General features: G+C 38.7%; 5 protein-coding genes across 6 annotated transcripts; 4 read left to right on the forward strand and 1 right to left on the reverse strand.

Moving 5' to 3' along the window:
* Positions 1 to 232: 232 nt before the first annotated feature.
* On the forward strand, positions 233 to 3254 carry LOC147296216 (uncharacterized). The gene is made up of 7 exons (XM_086246362.1): positions 233 to 803; positions 942 to 1130; positions 1245 to 1370; positions 1646 to 1807; positions 2267 to 2431; positions 2663 to 2842; positions 2952 to 3254. The coding sequence occupies exons 1-7, from the start codon at positions 537 to 539 to the stop codon at positions 3015 to 3017; spliced, it is 1155 nt and encodes a 384-aa protein (XP_086102488.1). The 5' UTR covers positions 233 to 536; the 3' UTR covers positions 3018 to 3254.
* Positions 3255 to 5533: 2279 nt separating this feature from the next.
* Positions 5534 to 9308, forward strand: LOC147296217 (KH domain-containing protein At3g08620-like). Its single transcript, XM_086229573.1, has 6 exons — positions 5534 to 5938; positions 6558 to 6709; positions 7675 to 7791; positions 8173 to 8289; positions 8433 to 8576; positions 8859 to 9308. The coding sequence occupies exons 1-6, from the start codon at positions 5770 to 5772 to the stop codon at positions 9003 to 9005; spliced, it is 846 nt and encodes a 281-aa protein (XP_086085699.1). The 5' UTR covers positions 5534 to 5769; the 3' UTR covers positions 9006 to 9308.
* A 145-nt stretch (positions 9309 to 9453) lies between these two features.
* LOC147296218 (cytochrome b-c1 complex subunit 8-like) lies at positions 9454 to 10179 on the forward strand. The gene is made up of 2 exons (XM_086229575.1): positions 9454 to 9677; positions 9902 to 10179. The coding sequence occupies exons 1-2, from the start codon at positions 9469 to 9471 to the stop codon at positions 9948 to 9950; spliced, it is 258 nt and encodes an 85-aa protein (XP_086085701.1). The 5' UTR covers positions 9454 to 9468; the 3' UTR covers positions 9951 to 10179.
* Positions 10180 to 10294: 115 nt separating this feature from the next.
* LOC147296219 (AP2/B3-like transcriptional factor family protein) lies at positions 10295 to 14740 on the forward strand. Of its 2 annotated transcripts, none has more exons than XM_086229571.1 (7): positions 10295 to 10831; positions 10920 to 10985; positions 11094 to 11192; positions 11409 to 11470; positions 11556 to 11715; positions 11816 to 12022; positions 12709 to 14740. In XM_086229571.1, exons 1-7 carry the CDS (start codon positions 10745 to 10747, stop codon positions 13900 to 13902), a joined length of 1875 nt encoding a protein of 624 aa, XP_086085697.1. In that variant the 5' UTR covers positions 10295 to 10744; the 3' UTR covers positions 13903 to 14740. The 2 variants fall into 2 exon arrangements, with proteins under 2 accessions (XP_086085697.1, XP_086085698.1); XM_086229572.1 differs by having other exon boundaries at positions 11097 to 11192.
* On the reverse strand, positions 14559 to 16010 carry LOC147296220 (large ribosomal subunit protein uL16-like). The gene is made up of 3 exons (XM_086229574.1): positions 15434 to 16010; positions 14991 to 15072; positions 14559 to 14873 (listed from the first exon to the last, which is right to left on the reverse strand). The coding sequence occupies exons 1-3, from the start codon at positions 15943 to 15945 to the stop codon at positions 14805 to 14807; spliced, it is 663 nt and encodes a 220-aa protein (XP_086085700.1). The 5' UTR covers positions 15946 to 16010; the 3' UTR covers positions 14559 to 14804.
* Between the last annotated feature and the right edge of the window lie 501 nt (positions 16011 to 16511).

Here is a 16511-nt window from a genome sequence, read left to right on the forward strand (position 1 = left end):
ACATAACTAGAAATGGGTACAGAAATGAAAACTTAGATATGCTGATTAGATTTTGGGTGCATATTAAAGTTCCATTTAGAAAATTTTGTAGGCCCACAAAATTTTCATAACGGTGCAGTACAAAGAAAGCCCACATCCAAAATTCAGGCCCAAAAGAAAAGAGGCATAATGGGCCGAGCTTTCTTATCTTAGCAAAATAGCAACTTCATTTGGTAGGAAAGTTTGGGCGTTGACGAAGCGGAGACACAGAAAACAGAAGCAAGAAGGTGAATGCAGAAGAAGAAGGGCTGACGAAGAAGGTCGTGGGGATCCTCTTCCCTGTGACTGTGGGGTTTGGAATTTAGGGCTTTTCTTTTCAGTGCTTTTCAATATTCCATCTTTGCAGTCCCTCACAGTCGCGTAGAGACTCCATTTCGGGAAGAGAAAGATCAAAACGACTGCAAAAGCTCGCGTGTTGAATGAGAGCGAGTGCGAAGCTGAAAATTCGAATTCTTGTGGGTCTTAGGGTTTTGCAATTGAATTGAGCATTTGGGGAAATGGCTTATAGGAGGAAGCAGCAGGTATCGGCTAGCACGAGCTTTCAATTTGAACAAGGAGAAGAATCGCGAAACCCACTGCCTCCGCCGACTTCCGATGATTCGCTCGCGGCCAAAGCCATACGAGCATCTTCAGCTCATCGGGACTCCTCGCTCTCCTCCGCTTACGCTGCTCGCGGTGCCCAATCTGCTTCCTTTCCCTCAGCTTCAGCTTCCCGATATTCCAACCCCAACCCCACCGCCACTGCATCTTCTTCTCCCTCCCAGGTCTTCTTCTTTTTCATTTTATTTGTTTTTATTAATTGAAATTTAATTTGCTTTATGCTCTTTCATTAAGGAATTATCTATATTGTTGCTTTTGATATGGTTTACAAGTTCCAACAAATTCCTCTGTTGTATTTGTAGCCATATGAGTATACATCAATGAAGAATTTGGATGAATCCAAGCATGGGTTTTGGGGTGCTCTTGCTAGAAAAGCCAAAGCCCTTCTCGACGAGGATAATGATTCTCCTGAAACACCAACAAGGGTGGACAACATGCCTGCTACACCAACAAGGGTGGACAACAAGCCTGCTACACCAACAAGGGGTAAGGTGAGATATAGTAACTGAGCATTTTCCGAAGACATCTAGTTGCTGATTCTTGGTTAAATAATTCTGTATCTGATATGTAATGCTCTAATTTGTGTATCTACTAACTCTTTGCAGTATCATGATCCAAATCAATTCGTTGAGAGCCGCGGGAAGACGGACCATCCAACATTACAGAAGGGATTGGGGGCATTCACATCATCCCTTAATTATATTAGTGGCACCATTGGGAATGCCTTGGAGGTAACCGCTGTGCAATTTTTGTTCAAATGACCCTTGAGTTGTAAAGTTGGAAGTAATGCCAATACTTACCTACTGTTTCATTCTATTCCTAAAACATAATGAAATTATCCATGTGTGTACATATGAATGGAAACGATGACTGTGTGTGTGTGTCTTTGTGTCTGCACAACTTTGTCGTATATGCATCTTTTTCCTTACCTCTGGAACAAAGTCAATATTTGGTACTTATACCTATTTTTTCATTGATGCACTGTTTATGTTTCACTTTTTGACAGGAGGGTCGTACTATTGTTGAGAACCGGACTGCAGACATCATTCAAGAAACTCGGAAGCATATCAGAAAAAGGCCCAGTGGTTCTGCAGTTCAGAATCAGGCGCAAAAATCAGAAGCTCAGATACAAGCAGACCTTGAACTTCAATTGAAGGCATCTCGCGACGTAAGGTGGCAACTTTGTGTCTCCGGTTGATATAATAGAAGTTTCTATGTGTGGGTTGGAAGTTTTGCATTTGTTTACAGATAAAAAATGGACAATGTTGGAATCTTGGATTTTTTTTAATATTATGCAACTAATTTCCTCTTTATCTTGTATTTAAATATATGGAATCTGGTGTACCCCTCTCTGTACAAATAGTTAGCACAGCATGAAAAGGAAAGTCTGGAATGACTTCTATGCTCCATAATCTCTAAGTGTGCTTTTGGGGTCATGTGTAGCTTCTTTTGAACCATAGGCTTAGCTGACCCCACTATATCTTTATTACGAGGGCAGAAAACCGTAGGAACAATAAGTAATACAGATAAAGAGGCTTTGAAGATGATACCTTCCATCATAACTGTTTGATGCTTATAGTGTACTTGTATAGTAAGATGCATTCTTTTCCTTTTGTTTGCACCACAGGTTGCAATGGCAATGGCTGCCAAAGCAAAACTTCTTCTTCGGGAGTTGAAGACTGTCAAAGCAGATCTTGCTTTTGCGAAGGAGCGATGTGCTCAACTGGAGGAAGAAAATAGAATCATTCGAGAGAATCATGAAAGAGGAGATAGCCCTGAAGATGATGATTTGGTATCCATTTATTCTTTCTTTATTTTCTTAAATTTAATTTTGAGATGTTGAAATTTATGATAGGGTTTTACCAACTTTTTTTCCTGTGTTATTTATTTATAATATTTAAAGACCTTTTCAATAGTTTGAGCAGCACAATAAATTCCTTGATACATTGCAATGTTTATGTATAATGTATATGCATATTGACATCAGGGTGCAATGTTTCTGATGCCGTTATTTCCATTTCAGATACGGCTTCAATTGGAAACACTTTTGGCAGAAAAGGCAAGATTGGCACATGAAAATTCAGTTTATGCACGTGAAAATCGCTTCCTAAGGGAGGTTGTTGAATATCACCAGCTCACTATGCAGGATGTTGTATACTTGGATGAGGGAACCGAAGAAGTCACTGAAGTTTATCCCATCAAGGTACACCTGCTAGAGTCCACTCTATCCTCGATCTCCATTACACAACCTATATTCTTGTCCTCTTCACTGCCTTCTAAGCCAACTTTGACTTGACTTTTCTTTGGCTCAGGTCATTTCTTCTCATTCTTCACCGGCACAAGAAGTCCGTGAGGTCTCCCAAAGTTCTGCCCAATGAAGCTCATCTATCATCCCTTTGATGGCAGATGATACCAAAAGACACTTGGATGTTTCTCTGAGTGGCAATGGGATATATTCTATACTTTCAACAAAGGTTTGAAGTTGTATCAAAATTTATTTTGTAATATACTTTTTTGCAATTTATTATCAATCCTCCTCCCAATTGCTTGGATGATATGTGATGTAATCCTCCACCTCCCTTCTATTGATTTAAAGCTTGCTGTCATATTTAACCTATGATGTCAATTTATTTAGTGTTTGGGAGTGCAGATAACTTTTTGCACTTGATGGTGATCAGGTGATGCATACCAACAGACAACAGAGAAGAAATTAATCAAATCGAACGGACAGCCTGACCCCTTCACATGTTTATTTTTGAAAATTGAATCCTCTATAAACTTTGGGTTTCATCACATGAAATGAAAAGGTTTGGTCCTTTTGGTTTTGGACCAACAAACCAAATAACCAATTGCTCTAATGTGTTAACATTACTCTCACTGCTATCTCATGTGACCTTTTAGCAAACCATTTATAACCATTAGAATCTGAAGCACATACCGACCATCTCCGAAGGCCACCGTATATGCCATTTCGAGTGGTTCGTGTATCGTCGGTTCATATTCTGATGCAAACCTTACACTAATATATAATTAAACTTTCAAATGAAACAACACATTTAGATACATTCTAATCAATATTCTTTTCCTTTTACAAACGACGTGATTTGAATCTAAAATATACTACTTAATGCCAATTAAGCATGGAGACAGATGTAATGCCAAAGCTTGTGAACAGCTACTAGACGGAAATATAAAATTTCATTGGGCGGCTAACTTATGCATCAAATAATTAATATACATGACCAGATATTTGTTTCACAATTCATTGATTTAGACTTATTTTATTTTTTTCTCTCTAAGCCATGGTTGAAAATGAAGCATAGGATTCCTCTAAGGTCTAAGCTGTGCTTGAAAAAGTACATGGCACAGCACGTTGCGCCGGAGACAACAATGTGGGGATCAAAACGGGCCATGTCACCAAATTATTAAAATCATGCCGCATCTTGCAAAATTCTTCTCAATTGTAATGTAAATTATCATCTTACCAAACAAGTTTTTTTCTTTTCTTTTGGCTACAAACCAAACAAGTTTATTTGTCTATCCCACATTCCCACACCCATTGTCTTTGTGTATTAGGTAGTTATACCAAACACAGCTCATATATCACTCCACACCCATTATACAAATCTTATGGACAAATATTTTCTCGTAAGATGTTTATGGGTTTTTTTTTCTCTTTTTGAATTTTAGTTGTTAATGTATATAAAATTCGTGTAAACAACTGTGATTAGCATTCATTCAAATAAATGCATGACGTGGATGATGAATGGACAAAGAAGTTGCTCATTGGTCAAGCCAGGGGCTATCAAAATCATAGACTCTTTTGCTTTGGCTTAATCAAATCATAAACTACGACCCCAAGTTTCCAAATTCCAAGTTGTGGTTCAAAGAGCAACTGACTTCAATTAAACCAACTCTTATATTCCTAAGAGGAACAAGACAACTTAACACTCCCATCGTTGCATTAAGAGTTTAAGACCATTATTGAGACGTCATTATAATTGATAGGGGACCTTATGAGTATGCTTATGCCTAAATCAAAAATTAGTTTTGCTTCACATATTCACCACCTAAGTGCAAACGGCTGTCGGTAATATATGTTTAATGTCCATAAATTAAAAATGTTAAACACATTTGTCCTTACCCCTACTGTCAAAGTTGAAATTCACACTTTCTTTGACCTTAATCAAAAGGATAATTATATATGTGTTTATATGAATATATTTTCATATTTAGTTTAAAAATGAGATCTCTTTTATGTTAGCATTACTTATAAATGAATGGTCAATAATCGTTAATAAAATACATAAATTAATGGTTAACAATCATTCACATACATATAATGTAAATAAATTTTAATTTAAAAAATTTTATGGAGACTTAAAATTTAACTGGTTAAAAGAACTTATTTAAAAGTTAAAACTTAACTGGTTAAGAAAACTTACTTGACAGTTAGAATTCCGCATTCTATTCCTTATGAGTCTTTCGGCTAATGATATGCCTTAGTATGTCTAGGGTTAGGAGCCTAGGAGCATTTGTGTGTAGTTTTGGTGTTTTTTTTTTTTTGGCCTTGACCCTTCCAATACCAAAAAAAAAAAAAAAAAGCAAACAATATTTGTAATTGTAGTCTTGTAGATGTTTGGGGGTGATGAGATGGAGTCCGTAGACTAATGATGCGAATATTCAAAGACGGAGGAGGCCCGAGCCCCACCCCCTGAAGGAGCGTGTTTTTATTTCGCAATTTCACATGGTGGATCTGGAGCCACCTTTACAACTTATGATTGGATCGTATCCCACGCGCTCTATCAAGCGCGTCTTCGAATCCGCTGTGTTCCTCCTGTCAGTCTCGGCGTGAGGTGTCAAACTTAAAATCTTACAGCAACGACAGAGAAGAAGGAAAGAGCGAGAGAGAGAGAGAGGTCTCAAGGCCTCAAAATCTGAAAAATGGTATCAGCCTGCGCCTCCTTCTCGCTAACCAAACAAAACAACTGAGACACACAAAGTCACACACACAGCAAAGCAAAGCAAACCCATTAAAACCCTCCCAATTCTAAACCCCATCTGCCCACCATTACTTTACTACTTAGTAAAGTACCAGTACCTTTGAGCTTCATCCTCCATTGGAATTCAATGTCAGGTTCATATGCCCAGAATTTCTCACCAGCAAGAGCTCTCTCTCCACACTTAAGAACCCCGCCCGATGTGGATAGTCATTACTTGACTGAACTGTTGGCGGAGCATCAAAAGCTTGGGCCTTTCGCTCAAGTCGTGCCCATATGTGGCCGACTCCTGAATCAAGGTTCTCCTTTTCTTACCACCTTCAATTCAATCTCTCCATCTTTGTTTTATTGGCATATATTCTTTCTCAATGTTATGATTGGGATTTGATTTTCATTTGGATGTTTTTAGGGCCCAAAACCAAAATCTTGCTATTTTTTTTATGAATCAATTAAGAATATGCATCTAGAGAACTGTCTGATGCTCATTTCTGCATTTGGGTATTGGGTAATTGATGAATTAAGAAAGCCATGGGCCAAAAATCAAATCTTGTTGATAAAGGAGAGAAGAATGTGGACTTCTCTGCCTTGCCTAACTAGGATAGAGTTTGATCTGCAAACCTATGGTTACTCAACCCAGTTTTGCACACAGCCTCTTCATAGAGCGGAGTTGATTTCAGCTGATGTTCTTAGTTGGAACAGTACTTCTTCCCACAATATTGGGGTTGACTTGTGTGTTCTCTCTCATTTCCTGTCATCACTAATCAGTAACCACCCAGTTTCATTTATTTTCTACTAGTCGTATTGATTTGTTGAACTTTGTCAAGAAACTGATTCCATGCTCTATATTCTTGTTTTGTTATTTTGTAAGTTGAGGAAGGCAATTGCTTGCTAAATTTTGGTACTCTTCTATATTGACAGAGATATTACGTGTCTCTGGAATGATCCCCAACCAAGGGTATAGTGACTTTGACAGACTGCAACGTGGAAGCCCTAGCCCTATTGGTTCGTCAGACATAATGCCAAATTATAGAGGGTCAGGCCTCGGTGGCTGGAATGGCCGGCCTCAAGATGTAAGTACTGGCAATTATGTTTTCTCCAATGTAGCACCCTTAGTTTGCATCTCCAGTCTTCCATTTCTCTTTATCTATAGATTCTATACCACAATAGTTATTGATTATTTCTCTTGCTCTCCCCTACTGGATTTAATTAAAATGTGTATGCCTAAATGAATTTCCTGCTAGATTTGTTGTATGTATGCCTATTGCCTATCTGCTTAATTCGTATGCAAAGCATGGCACAGTCTGAAAAGCTGATTAAAATGCTTGTGCATGGAAATGTGGAATTCAACAAGAGGTCCTGAGAGATAACCTTGTAGTATTGTACTCACATGGAAGAGTTGGAGTCTTGCTTGGAGTGGGATCAGAATGTGTAATACAGTATTGGAAGTTTGGAAGTTGATTATGAGATTCTTCTGTCCACAGATTGAGAGACAGTGTTGCTACTTTTTGTGAACTTGAAGACTGCCAAAAACTCTTATGTATCAGCCAACGACATTGTTTCTTCCTGGGTCAGTTATCCACTGACATTTTCCAAATTCATCTATTTCCATTAGGTGGCTTTCTCAACTGTGAATTCATTTTGATCCAGGACATAGTCAAAGTGTGGTTAAGGCAAGGGTGTCTGTAAGTGCACTGGCAACATATACCATTAGATCCATTATTATATGGTAAATAATGAAAGTTTCAGCTTTATAATATGGTTGAAGTTTGGTGATTGCTTTTATTTACTCCCATGGTATTTTATGTTGCTTGAGAAGCTTGAATTCCCTTGACATTAAATGTATGATTTTGAGCATTTTCCGCTGTATTTTATTATCAAACAGCCCCCCCCCCCCCCCCCTCTCTTCTCTTCTCGGTTTGTCTTTTAATCAGTATCTCCACGCTCATTTTTTCTTCATCTCTTTTTTCCCCCTCGGTATAGTTTCAATATTTGGCTTTTGTTACACTACTAATGGGTCAGGTCCATAATGTAACAGAGATTAGGTGGTCCACATGGGATGAATATGGAGTGGCAAGTAGCACCATCAAGCCCGAGTTCCTACATCGTGAAGAGGATATTGCGCTTGGATATTCCGGTAGACAGCTTTCCAAATGTAAGCAGTGCATATAACTTGAGAGTGCATTTTGTGACATTGCTATCTTAAATTCTAAATTTTTGGCTCAATGCTTAGAGAAAACATATGTTAATGGGAGGTGTGTGCAAACACACACATATTCTATAATAAGGTTCTTAAAATAAGAACATGTTTCTAGGTATATCATATATGGACGGTTGAGATGCATTGCATCAAAGTATCTCATCACTGGGCATCTTAGCTGTTCATATATGATGTAATGAGTAAGAAACAAGTCCTTATTTAAGGACCTTATTAAAGAACTCTCTCTCTCTCTCTCTCTCTATATATATATATATAATATTAGAGTACAAAATTTTCCACTTTTTTTTTGTGGTACTAAAATTTTTATATTTGTAGTTCAATTTTGTGGGCCGGCTTCTTGGACCTAGAGGCAATTCACTAAAGCGGGTGGAAGCTTCTACAGGTTGTCGTGTGTATATAAGAGGAAAATGTTCAATAAGAGATATAGAGAAGGTAGAATTATTGTGTTATGTATTTTCTTCCCATTTGAAGTTTTCATGATTTTAAATTCTTTTTTCCTGTGTTCTTTTCATTTATTATGCTTTCTGTTTTGTTCAAATCTATTGACATGTATTTGTTGCTTTCTCACTCTCAAGGAGGAGTCTTTGAGAGGAAGACCAGGTTATGAACATCTGAATGATCCACTGCACATTATAATTGAGGCTGAATTACCTGCTAATATTGTTGATATGCGGTTGAGACAGGCAAAACAAATCATAGAAGAACTTCTCAAACCTATGGTATATTTTCTGACTCATCCTTAGGCTTTTCAATACAAACACTTTTTTGCTGCCTTTCCACTATGAAGTATCATATTCACAAGTGCATACTAGACGAATAATGAAACTGGTTTCTCCTTTCTTCAACATACAATATGTAGCTGGCAGGGTCTCCTTTCCTACTTTTGCATTATATGTGTTAATATGCTATTTGAACTTTGAAGTCTAAAGGGATCTCTTGATTCACATAACAACACCTTTTATCTGTCTTTATTGTATGCTCAATTTTGATTTTCATTTCAGGATGAGTCACAAGACCACTACAAGAGGGAACAGTTGAGAGAACTAGCTATGCTAAAATCCAATTTAAGAGAAGAGAGTCCTCAACCATATGGAAGTGTCTCTCCTTTCACTTCAAGTGGGATGAAGCGTGCCAAAACTGGTCTGTAACGGTGTGCTTAACTTGAAATCGTCATTGGTTTTTCCTCCAGTGCAGTTCTCGAACACTGGTGGCATCATATGTTTGATGCTTGTCGGTGTATCTCAATTCTGTATGCAAAGGAGGACGCTGAGGACCTGGTTGGTGAGGAGGCCTTCCATGACATTAAGATATACGGATGAATGGAGATATTCTTTTGTTATAACTTTTGTGGTTGTAGTTGATTGCGATTGTAGAAGTAGATATTCTTTTATTTTGCTGAACAAGTGCCCTGTTATTAACTCTGAAGTGGAATATGCACCGAATGTTTTACATTTGTGGGTGGATTCAATTGACTCACTGGTTTCTTTCGCTTGTGGGCTCCTTACGAAACGCAGCGTTTGGCAAGCGGGCCCAGGGTAAGTTAAGTGATTGGGCTTGAGAATGGTTAGCCCATTAGATTTGTGGATTTGATATAAAAGAGCAGAGACGAAGATGGGGGGGGAAGTTGAGAGAAAGTTGGAGAATCTGAAGATGGGGAAGCAGCCGGTGAGGATGAAGGCGGTGGTGTACGCGCTGTCGCCGTTTCAACAGAAGGTGATGCCTGGTCTCTGGAAGGAACTGCCGTCGAAGATCCAACACAAGATTACCGATAATTGGATCTCCGCCTCCCTCCTCCTCGCACCCCTCCTTGCCACCTTCTCGTATGCTCTTCTCCTTTTTCATCACCAATAATTCATCCACTTTTCTCTATTCTACACTAATACTGCAAATTCTCAACAATCAACGATTGCCATATGAGCTATTACTAAGGGCCTAATTAAGCCTCCTATTTAGGATGTCAATAATACATTCTTGTTTTCATAAGCTCCAATTTTCAACATTGCAAACTCAGACCAATCTGTCATCAATCTCGCAATCTATGCAGGTATGTTCAGGCCTACAAGGAAAAGGAGAAGTTGGACCACAGGTTCTGAAACCCATTGCTGTTCAATTTGGCAGAAGAATTCTAGTTTTTTTATTTTTTATTTTTTTATCCCCTGCAAATAAGTTGCCTTTTTTGGTTATTGAGCTTTGCTACTGGGAATTCCAGTTCTTGTCTTGACAATTTTTTGGGTATTGTTGGTGATAAAGGCTGGCCGATGGCCCCGATAGAATGATGCTTCAAGTCCATTTAATCTAATTACAGTTTTGATATTGGCATCATTATGTGCGATTTCTTTGTTACACCGCTATCCATATTTAAGACATTTGAGTTGAATCCAAATTTCCTCATTGAATAATTTGAAATAGGTTCAATTTTTAACTCAACAAATTTAAGACTTTTGAATTGAATCCAAATTTAGGACGTTTCAGTTTACTATTCGTTTTCTGTTCACTTGATATCATTGGACTCGTCAGTGATCATATTAGTAAATTATCATAGGGACCTTTTTAAGGGACAAGGAAAACATTCAAGATTTGATCTCTCATCAAAAGTGCAAGGTATTTAAATATGCTGGGCTCTTGTCAAAAATAATAAATAAGAGATAAAAGCCTAAAACTACGAGGGCGAGGTTGAAACGACATCGTTGCAATGACTCTGGTAAGGAAATTTGAATTTCAAACGGTGCACTTCCTTTCCTTCTTAAACCCCATGGAATCACTCAACACTGAAAAACCCTAAACGCCTTCCCATCACCTCTGGTTTTCTGAATTTTCCACCTTCTCACTCCAACTCCATTCCCCAATCTTGGTTTTCGTTGTTGGGTCGATCCAATTCCAAACGAAAATGGTAGCTGTCGCCAATTCATGCGCCCCCAACACTTACGAAGAGGCTCGCAAACAACGCCTTGAAGAAAACAAAAGGAAATTTCAGGTTTGTGCCAATTGAAATTCCATTCATACTTTCCTCTTCTTTTTCGAGAAATTTTTAATCTTTGGCTCTCATTGTTTGGCTGATGAAGGATTTGGGAATCTCAAGCATTTCGAAAACTCTGTCCAACGTCACTACTCCTGAGAAGAAGACCCAGGTTGAAACTTGAAACCAAACTTGTTTTCAACTTCTTATTTTTGTTATCTCTTGATGTGGGTTTTTGATACTCGTTAAAGTTTCTGTCGCTAATGTTTTTATGCTGCAGCAGCGTGTTTCAAAACCCAAATCAAAGAATGATTGTTTAGCAGTAGAACCAAGACGTTCTTCCCGTCAACGAAACCCAGTTCAATCGTATGTTGATGATGTAAGTGAGCCATGTCTCTAATCATTCACCATTTTTCTATGTGACATTGGAACTTTTGAATTATCAATCTTCTATAGTTCTATAACTGTATAATAGTGCCTGTCATGATTTTCATCAAACATTGTATAATGGGTCACAACAACTCACCCGTTTCAAATGCAGTCTAACATTATGCTTATACTAACAGAGAAGGGTCAATTTTTCTGCCCATCACAGGTTTCCATTGGTCTTTCAACTATGAGGAAGAGGTCAAGGTCAAGTTCATCGTCATTTGGAAGGTGAGTAGATTTTTGTTTGTGGAATTCATTTTTCTTTACTGTGTCCCTTATATAGATGTTAGTAGTAATGCTGTGAAATTTTCAGCTACCTTGCAAGGCCTCTAGAGGAATGCAAAATTGCTACTGATGAAGAAAGGAATGCTGCTTTTGAAGCTGCAGAGAAGCTTCAAGAGAATCTACAATCTGAAAATCCATTTTTTGTCAAATCAATGGTTCGGTCTCATGTTTATAGTTGTTTTTGGTTGGTAAGTTGGGTTGCTTAGTTTATACTTATCAAAATATCAATTGAGGTAGTGGCAGATAAAGTATTATAGCTTGATTTACTAATTTTGTTTCGGTTACAAGGGCCTTCCTTCTAAATTTTGTGAGGATCATCTCTCAAAAACGGGATCGGAAATGGTGCTAGAGGATGAAGATGGCAATGAATACGAAGCGGTCTACATTGGCAAGAGATCTGGGCTTAGTGGAGGCTGGAGAGGGTTTGCATTGGAGCACAAGTTGGATGATGGTGATGCGCTTGTGTTTGAATTGACTGAACCCACAAGATTTAAGGTAGGCTTAAATACAAATACAATTGATCTTGCAAGGGCTTGACCTCTATTATAATAACCTGATTCTTGCATACAAGCTACTGTACCATGTATGCGTAGAGTCTACATTTAACAATGACACATTGAGTAAGTTATTCATATGAAACTGTTAGGAATGTTGAATGGTCAATGCTTTTAAGGCATGCCTAGATCAGTTTCCTGTTTAATAACGTTTACATGTACTGTATATAAGCTTGAATTTTTAGGTAGTTCATGAGTCATGCCTCATGATACATGCCTCTTAATAAAATTTTTTTCTTAATAATTTTTTGTTAGGCATTGTTGAATGTTAACATAATAGACTTCTACGGATGAGCAAAAATATCATATGCTGATACTTTGTCAAAAATCTTAATCAATGACGTGTTGACCTCAGCACTGTCATTGCATTTCCTAATCTTTACCTCAAGGTGAGGTAAGATGGTCAACAATATCACTTCATGGAAGACCCATCAAGAACTGGTTTACATTCAGAACGGATTTGTGTTGCTTACTTCACATTTTGCTTTGAAGCATATGCATATATTGATTATATTCCTTTACACTACTTCAAGCATCAACCTTTCAAGCTCTGATGCCCATTTTAAGCAGTTCTCCCGGACTTCATTGATAGGCCAAATATTGAATTATTAGTTGGTATACCTGCAGATTTACATAGTCAAGGCATTCCCATTGTCAAGTCAAGAATGTTGCAAGAATGTTGCAGATAAAGAAAATACTACCAGTGCTAAAAAGACATCAAAGGCAGCCATGATGCCTGACTCAGAATCAAATCAGAAACAAAGGTCAAAGAGAGGTACAGTGCAGGCAGTGGAGGATTCAAAAAGTTCCCCAGAGCTTCCACCAGAGAGCCCCAAAAAGACATCAAAGGCAGCCATGAAGCCTGACACAGAATCAAATCAGAAACGAAGGTCAAAGAGAGGTATCGTGCCGGAAGTGGGGGATTCGAAAAGTTCCCCAGAGCTTCCACCAGAGAGCCCCAAAAAGACATCGAAGGCAGCCATGAAGCCTGACCCAGAATCAAAACCAATACGAAGGTCAAAGAGAGGTATCCTGCCGGAAGTGGAGGATTCAAAAAGTTCCCTAGAGCTTCCACCAGAAAGCCCCAAAAAGACATCAAAGGCAGCCATGAAGCCTGACCCAGAATCAAAACTAATACGAAGGTCAAAGAGAGGTATCCTGCCGGAAGTGGAGGATTCAAAAAGTTCCCTAGAGCTTCCACCAGAGAGCCCCAAAAAGACATCAAAGGCAGCCATGAAGCCTGACCCAGAATCAAAACCAATACGAAGGTCAAAGAGAGGTATCCTGCCAGAAGTGGAGGATTCAAAAAGTTCCCTAGAGCTTCCACCAGAGAGCCCCGAAAAGACAACAAAGGCAGCCATGAAGCCTGACCCAGAATCGAATCAGAAACGAAGGTCAAAGAGAGGTATTGTGACGGAAGTGGAGGATTTAAAAAGTTCCCCAAAGCTTCCACCAGAGAGCCCCAAAAAGACATCAAACGCAGCCATGAAGCCTGATCTAGAATCAAATCAGAAACGAAGATCAAAGAGAGGTCCAGTGCAGCAAGTGGAGGATTGGAAAATTTCCCCAGAGCTTCCACCAGAGAGCCCCAAAAGTTGTGAAATCAAACAGGAAGCCTGCCTAACTAAGGTGAATGAAGTTGTTCCTAAAGAACTTGGAAAGAAAGCTAAAGCAGATAGAGCCCGTGACACAGAGAGTCCAGAAGGTTGTAAAGTTAAACAGGAAGCAAGCGATACTGAGGAGAATAATAGAGTTGTTAAGCAGAATGAATGTGTAGCTAGGAAACCTAGAAAGGAAAGGCTTTTTAGAAAGAGAGCATAGCAGGAGAGTAACAACGGACGCTTTCAGTGGTTCACAACATCCCGAAAAATTTTAGTTCAGGGTATGGGATGCATCCCCAAAATTAGCATTTGACTCGACATTTTGAACTTGCCTAATTGCCTTGACAAATATGAGAATTAACATGACACTATTATGTTCTTGGTATGTTCGATTACATATTTACCTCGATGGTTCAATCATTCAAAAGATGGCTGCACAGCCAGGAACATGAGTAAAAAATATCAAGAGCAGTGTGGCAAGAGAAATCATATTCACTTTGTCTGCCTAATTGACAACCCAGGATTTCAAACTACAAGTACCTCAGGTCCTAAAACAAAATCATTCCCTTCCAAACTTTTTTAAACGATCTCGTTTGCTTCCTAACTTGTAAACTTTCTCTCATCAGTCTCATGAGTTCATCTATAGTACAAACTCGGTATGGCTTACAAACACAAATCTATACTTATCGAGAAATGAACACATCATGTATGCATGCCATGCACATACATTCAGGTCTCTCATAACATAATTGCTGGTTTATGTTTGCTGGTGTAATCTAGGGTAGAGTGCAAGTTTGACAATATAACATATTATGCTATAATTCATCGGTTTAAGTATTCCGATTGTACCATAAGCCCTATAATGTACTATAGATATGTGAATACGAGACAATATTATTCAAACCTTCAGAATATAAGAAGCTGAAACATGCCAAGCAAAAACCATAACATTAACGATAGCAAATCCATAACACCACCAGTAGCTTACACAGAGTACTAAAATTTAAAGCAAAAGCTCGAGAAAAATTTCCCAAAAAAAGTATCTTGCAACAAATAAATGACATAAAATCAAAACACAGATGGAAGCTGGATGTCATGAACTGTATTCCCAGCCAACGCCTTTTAAGCAGTAGCATGCAAAAATGCTTCTCCAGGTTTGCGCAGGGCCAAAGATCCATGGCATCCCAAAAGCTGCAAGAACCACATATAAATTATTAGTTTGTCAGTTAAAATAAGCATGAGAACAACACTTGTTTGAAGGAACCAAAATATTGTAATGTAAAGTTAATTTGGCAGAATTTGACATACCTTGGCATTGACACCATCAGGAAGGATACGTTTATCAGCCTTCAGTCTCACATAGTCAGCACGACTGAACTTGGTGAAACCCCTGAAAATTGACAGAGTTGCAGCATAAGATTTAATTCGAGAAAACCCATGATCAAATCAAGAAACACACAATCATAGGGTTTTAAATTGACAAGGTTTCAGCATATGGTTTAATTCTTCTAAACCCATGACCAAACAAACAAATTATCGAAAGAACCAAAGGTCCAAAACCAAGTTGGGTTCTGGTTATAGGGTTTGAATCAGACAAAAAGGGCCAAACCAATATAAATTGAGAATGTTGCCAGCATTAACAAACCAACAATCCAAAGGACCGAAACCAAAATTGGGGTTTTGGGTCTTACATTCTGAATTAGACAAAAAGTCCAAAACTAAAAACACAAAAGGGTTTGAAATCTACATACCATTTTCTGCTCTCAATGATCTTTTGACGACCAGGAAACTTGAACTTAGCACGGCGAAGAGCCTCGTGCGCGTTGTGCCTGTTGCTGTCCTTGCAACGAACAGAGAGAAGCACTTGACCGATGTCAACCCTAGCACAAGTACCCAGTGGCTTCCCAAAGGCACCCCTCATACCAGTCTGAAGCCTATCGGCTCCGGCACAAGAAAGCATCTTGTTGATCCTCAGCACATGGAAAGGGTGAACCCTAACTCGAAGATGGAAGGCATCTTTTCCGGCGAACTTGGCCATGTACTTGTTGCAGGCAATACGCGCCGCCTCCAGAGCTTCGCTGGAAACGTTCTCTTTCTCCCATGAAACCAGGTGGATGCAGAAGGGGAACTCATCCACACCTTTCTTCTTCATACCCACATCGTAGATTCGAATCTTAGGGTCCGGAACACCACGGCAGAAACGTGATTTCGGGTAGGGTTTGTTCTTGATCTGGCGGTAACACCTCGCAGGTCTCCTCCCCATGGCGATTCGGCTGCTAATAAACCCTAAACCTAAAGATGAAGATAATAGGGGATGAAAATGAAAGTGGCGTTTATGTTGTTTATATATATATACCCCTGTGTGGTGTGCACCGCCAGCTGATTATGAAGCCCTAACGCGTTACTTGTGCGTATGGGCTTGCGTCATGTTCTTGGTCGGCCCGTTTCATGTCATATGGGCCTTGAATTTAACCCAAAAACAATCCATAGCTTTCGGGTCAAACTTTACCATCTCCGATTCTGTAGTCTCCAACTCTCCATGGGGAATCCATTTTCACTTGTCAAACTATTTGATAACCTTCGACCCAAAAAAAAAAAACTATTTGATAACGATTATAAAAAATTAAAAAAAATCTACTGTACACAACTACACATACAAGACATACAATACATTCTTAAGTATTGGATTTTGACATGTTCATTTTTTTCATTATCTATATAAATTTTCATAATATGTTCAGACTTCCAATATTCTTATCATAAACGAATTTTTAAATGTACAATTATGATTGATCTTTTAAAAACATGTTGCATATCTCATTATTTGAC

Source organism: Dryas octopetala, chromosome 1 (assembly GCF_963921425.1).
Source record: "Dryas octopetala chromosome 1, drDryOcto1.1, whole genome shotgun sequence".
NCBI lineage: Eukaryota > Viridiplantae > Streptophyta > Magnoliopsida > Rosales > Rosaceae > Dryas > Dryas octopetala.